Source organism: Canis lupus, chromosome 29 (assembly GCF_011100685.1).
Source record: "Canis lupus familiaris isolate Mischka breed German Shepherd chromosome 29, alternate assembly UU_Cfam_GSD_1.0, whole genome shotgun sequence".
In the NCBI taxonomy this organism is placed as follows: Eukaryota; Metazoa; Chordata; class Mammalia; order Carnivora; family Canidae; genus Canis; species Canis lupus.
This window is the reverse complement of record NC_049250.1, coordinates 39,846,005-39,852,004: the sequence shown is the minus strand read 5'-3', so window position 1 is coordinate 39,852,004 and position 6,000 is coordinate 39,846,005. Positions and strand designations below refer to the sequence as shown.

The window sequence follows — 6,000 nt, the reverse complement described above, 5'->3', positions numbered from 1 at the left end:
AACTCAGAGGCCTCAATGCCAGGAGCTGAAACCAAGAGGAGGCTTAACCAACTGAGCCACCCAGGTGCCCCTGGAGATACTTTTGCATTAAAGGCCTAGGACCTGTCTATTTCCTTGCCTTGTCACTATATTAAAGGGTATCAGGCCATTGTTAGTTTGCCGATTTGTGCCAGGCAATTTAAGGGCCTGTATTATTTTAGCAACACTGCTAAAGTCACTTCATTCCTAACGTGCTGCACGATTTAGGAGCTGCGCGGGCAAGGACGTCTGCATACCGTTTCTCCAAGCACAGACCATCCACCTGCAGCGAACACACCTGTGTCGACGTTCCAGATTTAAGCTGTGTGATCTGCTCTAAGATGAGGTCTGTATCCTCAGCTCCTACAGCGGGTGACAGGAGGCCATCAACAAGGAAAGAAATATTTTTTCCAAGTAGATATTTCGGAGCAGGACCACACCTCGGACCCGGACCGCAGGCGCTTACGGGGCCGCGCAGAGACCCGCGCATGCGCAGTCGAGGTCGTGCGAGCGGAGCCGGTGGAGGGCAGTGCGCGTGCGCGGCCGGCTCGCCCGCTATAGGCTGCTCCGAGGCGGGAGCCTTAACCTCCGGGAGGTGACGGGACCTCGGGCGCCGGCTGTCTTGCTGGGACGCGCGGCTTCTGTGGGATCTTCGCCCGTACGTCCTCGGAGGGGGCGGCTTGGGGGGCTGCGGCGGCCTGTGCGGGACGGCGTGGGGAGGGGCGCCGAAGGGGGCCTGCGGGGGCGGAGGGAAGGAAGGCGGCGGAGCGGCGGGGGGAGGGGAGGGGAGGGGTGCGGAGCGACGGGGGACGGAGCCGAAAGGGAAGGGGCGGGGCCGAGTGGGGGCGGAGCTAGAGTGTGAGGGGGAGGGGGCGGAGCTAGAGTGAGGGGCCGAGTGGGGGCGGAGCTAGAGTGTGAGGGGGAGAGGGGGCGGAGCTAGAGTGTGAGGGGAGGGTGAGGGCGGAGCTAGAGTGAGGGGGAGAGAGGGCGGAGCTAGAATGTGAGGGGGAGAGGGGGCGGAGCTAGAGTGTGAGGGGGAGAGTGGGGGCGGGGCTAGAGTGAGGGGCCGAGTGGGGGCGGAGCTAGAGTGTGAGGGGGAGAGGGGGCGGGGCTAGAGTGTGAGGGGAGGGTGAGGGCGGAGCTAGAGTGAGGGGGAGAGAGGGCGGAGCTAAGTGTGAAGGGCCGAGTGGGGGCGGAGCTAGAGTGAGGGCGGGTGGGGGCGGAGCTAGAGTGAGGGGCCGAGTGGGGGCGGAGCTAGAGTGTGAGGGGAGAGTGGGGGCGGAGCTAGAGTGAGGGCGGGTGGGGGCGGAGCTAGAGTGAGGGGCCGAGTGGGGGCGGAGCTAGAGTGTGAGGGGAGAGTGGGGGCGGAGCTAGAGTGAGGGCGGGTGGGGGCGGAGCTAGAGTGAGGGGCCGAGTGGGGGCGGAGCTAGAGTGTGAGGGGAGAGTGGGGGCGGAGCTAGAGTGAGGGGGGCGGAGCTAGAGTGTGAGGGGGAGAGGGGGCGGAACTAGAGTGAGGGGCCGAGTGGGGGCGGAGCTAAAGTGAGGGGCGGGTGGGGGCGGAGCTAGAGTGTGAGGGGGAGAGGGGCGGAGCTAAAGTGAGGGGCCGAGTGGGGGCGGAGCTAGAGTGTGAGGGGGAGAGGGGGCGGAGCTAGAGTGAGGGGGGAGAGGGGGGCGGAGCTAGAATGTGAGGGGGAGAGGGGGCGGAGCTAGAGTGTGAGGGGGAGAGTGGGGGCGGGGCTAGAGTGAGGGGCCGAGTGGGGGCGGGGCTAGAGTGTGAGGGGGAGAGGGGGGCGGAGCTAGAATGTGAGGGGGAGAGGGGGGCGGGGCTAGAGTATGAGGGGAGGGTGGGGGCGGGCTAGAGTGAGGGGCTGAGTGGGGGCGGAGCTAAAGGGGGCGGGGGCGGGAGGGATGGGGCAGGGGCGGGGGGACGGAGCTGAATAGGGCGGGGGCCGAGTGGGGGAGGAGCTAAATGCGGATGCGGGTTGGGGCGGATATAAGATGCGGGGGCGGGGTCGGGATGGAGCTAAGGGGGAGGGTGGGGCGGAGCTGAAGTCTGCGGAGGTGGGGGGGGGTCGGGGTCGGGGTCGGGGGTGGAGCTAAAGTGTGGGGCGGGCGGGTCGGTCGGGGCGGAGCTCATGTGTGCGGGCGGTGGGAGTCGGAGTGGGGGTCGGAGCGGAATGCGAGGCGGGCAGGGTTGGGTTCGGGAGGGATGGGGGTCGGGGTCCGGATCAGAGCTAAAGTGCACGGGGCGGGGGGGGGGGGGGGGGGGGGGGGGGGGGTTGCGGCGTCGGAGGATGGGGACGGGGTCGGGGTCTGGAGGCGGGGCGCGGCCGGTGGGGGTCAAGGCAGTGTCGGGGCCGGAGTTGGAGTGTGCGGTCCGGTGCCAGGAGCATCGGGTGGGGGGGGGGGTCGGGGGCGAGCTGGGGCCGGGGCTGAAGAGTGAGGGTGTCGGGGTCGGGGGGGTCGGGTGGCAGCAGGGTCTTGGCGGTGCGCAGGCCCCAGGGAGGGGCGACCGCGGGCCGGGGGTCTCCCTGCGGGGCCTCCCTGTGGGGCCCGCCCGGTGCTGGGCTGTTTGCCGGGGCCTCCCGAGTTGGCCCGCGGGGCTGGCAGGGTCGGGGCCCCCCCCCCCCCCCCCCCGTGCGTGGGCACCGTGGGCGGCGCGGTCAGGAGCCACGGGGGTCCCGGGGTCCCGGCGGGGCCCGCTGCTGGGGGGGTGGAAGGCGGAGGGCGGGGTCAGCGGGGCGGCGGCTGGCCGTCGGCTCCTCCTGCGCAGAGGGGTACTGCTGGCGCCCTGGAGGCCTCGGGGACCCGGGCCCCCCTCGCATTCTCCAACACGCGGGCTCACGTTTACGGCATCCTGCTTAAGTCCTCGATTCCTTACAGGAGCCCTTTGTGATGAAAATAAAATCTTACTGGCTGTTAAACTTATATTTTAAGGCTTTTTGGCATATTTAGTCTCTTACTGTATTTTTAAAGATACGGTTGTAGCGATGAACTGTTTTCCTATTTGGAGTTAATTCTATCAGATGCATGGATGATCTGTGTTTTGGGTATTTTTTAGGTCGGTACTGCTGAATATGAGACGGTCTGCAGCGCCAAGTCAGTTGCAGGGGAATCCCCTCAAAAAACTAAAATTCGTACCACCAGCGAGAAGTAATCCAAGTCCAGATGAAGGGATTACAAAGATGAGTCCTGATGTAAAATTAATTGAGGTAAAAAAAAAAAAAAAAAGGAAGCATAATATAGAGAAGCACGCACTTTTTAAAAAAGACATGTCACTTAAGTTAACAGTACGTCGGGCAGCCCGGGTGGCTCAGTGGTTTAGTGCTGCCTTCAGTCCAGGGCATGACCCCCGGGGTCCTGGGATCGAGTCCCACATTGAGCTCCCTGCAGGGAGCCTGCTTCTCCCTCTGCCTGTGTCTCTGCCTCTCTCTCTGTGTCTCTCGTGAATAAATAAATAAAATCTTAAAAAAAAACAAAACACAAACCACACTTGGGCACCTGGGTGGCTCAACGTTTGAGCATCTGCCTTTGGCTCAGGTTGATAGTAAAAATATAAATAGTAAAAAATACCTCTGTGAGGGACAAGGTAGATATTTTCATAAAAATAAATTATTGTAATCAGTGTTCTTTTTAAAGTTACCACATATGGGATCCCTGGGTGGCTCAGCAATTTAGTGCCTGCTTTCAGCTCAGGGCGTGATCCTGGAGTCCCGGAATCGAGCCTGAAGTTGGGCTCCCTGTAGGGAGCCTGATTCCCCCTCTGCCTGTGTCTCTGCCTCTCTCTCTGGGCATCTCATGAATAAATAAAATCTTTAAAAAGAGAAGGGGAGTCAGAAGGCTTGGTTGGAAAAGCATGCTACTTTGATCTGGGTTTATGAGTTCAAGCCTCATGTTGGGTATAGAGATTACTTAAAAATAAAATTTTGTGGATGGAACTAGAGGGAATTACGCTAAGCAAAATCAGGAAAAGACAACTACCATATGATTTCACTCGTGGAATTTAAGAAAAAAACTGATGAACATAGGGGGAGGGAAGGAAAAGGAAAATAAGATAAAAACGGGGAGGCAAACCATAAGAGACTCAACTCTAGGAAACTGAGGGTTGCTGGAGGGGTGTTGATGGGGGTGGGGGTGGGAATGGGGTCACTGGGTGATGGGCATTAAGGAGGGCATTTGATGGAATCAGCCCTGGGTGTTATATGCACCTGATGAATCACTAAATTGTACCCCCGTAACTAATAATACAGTATATGTTAACTAAATTGAATTTAAATAAAACATTTAAAAAATCTTAAAAAAAATTTTTTAGTAAGGATATTTAAGGATTCAACATATGTAAGTAATGATGTGTATCAATCTGGATGTTTCATTTGTCCTTGCCCCCCACCAGTGTGGAGCTTGAACTCATAATGGCAAGATCAAGAGTCACATGCTCCATTGACTGAGCCAGCCAGGTGCCCCTGTTTCCTTGCATTTTGTCTATAAGAAGTAAATGCTTAAAGCAGTCTGCTCAGCCCCCCCCCCCTTTTTTTTAAAATAAGCTCTATGCCCAATAGGAGGCTTGGACTCATGAACTCAAGATCAAGAGTCAGGTACCCTACCAACAGCCAGGTGCCCGTAAAGCAGTCTTATTATATGTTGTTTACTACTAAGAGAAAGGATTGTTTTTGGTCAAAGGTCCTATCCATGAAGATGGTATATAAAGGTATATAGAAGGTATATAAAATGGGCAGTTCACATTTCCTGCTGCTACTGTTTTCTGATCCATTTGTGGTATGGGGATTAAAGTCTACAAATCTTTTTTCCCTCTCCTTTATGTTTGTTGTAGTTGACATAGAATATTAATTTCTGGTGTACAACATAGTGATCTGACAATTACAGTGTATCATGCTTATGATATTAACTTCAGTCACCACCATCCTAAAAACCATTTTTAAGTTTGCAAATAAGTGGCATTAATTATACTCACAGTGTTGCATAACCATCACCACTGATTTCAGTAGGAAACGTTTTCATTACCCAAACTATAACCATTCAACAGGAATTCTCTATTCTCTCCTTTACCCGCCTCCTTGTATCACTATTGTACTATTTCTCTTCATGAATTTGACTTCTAGTTACTTCATGTAAGTGGAATCATAAAATATTTGCCCTTTTGTTTCTGGCCTATTTCACTTAGCATAATGTTTTCAAGTTTCATCTGTGTTACAATGTGTGTCAGAACTTCATAGTTTTGTGTGGTTGAATAACATTCATTTGTGTCTATATACGGCATTTTGTTTATCCATTTTTTAAAAAGATTTTATTTATTTATTCATGAGAGACAGAGAGAGAGAGAGCGAGAGAGAGGGGCAGAGACACAGGCAGAGGGAGAAGCAGGCTCCTGTGGGGGAGCCCGATGTGGGACTCGATCCTGGGTCTTCAGGATCATGCCCTGGGCTGAAGGCGGCGCTAAACTGCTGAGCCACCGGGCTGCCCTATCCATTCATTTTTTGATGGATAGTTGGGTTGTTTTCACTTTTTTGGCTGTTGTGAATAATGCTGCTGTGAGCATAGGCATACAAGTTTCTATTTGAGTCCCTGTGTTCATTTTTCTAGGAGTGGAATTGCTAGGTCGTATGGAATTCTACGTTTAACTTTTTGAAGAACTACCAAACTGTTTTCCGCAACTGCTGCCACTCTGTTTTACATTCCCACCAGCGATGTGTCAGGGTTCTGGTTTCTCCACACTCAGCAACTTGTTATTTTTTCTGTTTTGTTTTGTTTCGGTTGTAGACATCCTAGTAGGTGTGAGTGGTAGTTCATGGTAGTTTTGATTTGCATTTCTCTTATGAATAGTGATGCTGAACATCCTTTCATGTGCTTATTGGCTATTTGTATATCTTCTTTGGAGAAATATCTATTCAAGTTCTTTGCCTGATTTTTAATGGATTGTTTTAATTGCCTTTTTGTTAAAAAGGTCTACCAATTTTTGGGTCA

General features: G+C 54.2%; 1 protein-coding gene across 3 annotated transcripts in view; it reads left to right on the top strand.

The window, feature by feature from the left end:
* Positions 1-542: 542 nt before the first annotated feature.
* Positions 543-6,000, top strand: part of RAD54B (RAD54 homolog B) — a 99,390-nt gene continuing 93,932 nt past the window's right edge. For 2 of the 3 annotated variants that reach the window (XM_038579775.1, XM_038579773.1), the window contains exons 1-2: positions 543-676; positions 3,080-3,230. In XM_038579775.1, the coding sequence (XP_038435703.1) occupies positions 3,096-3,230 (135 nt within the window). In that variant the 5' untranslated portion in view covers positions 543-676; positions 3,080-3,095. Of the gene's footprint in view, positions 677-2,357; positions 2,415-3,079; positions 3,231-6,000 lie in introns of those variants that run through there. The other variant, XM_038579774.1, reaches the window with a different exon arrangement.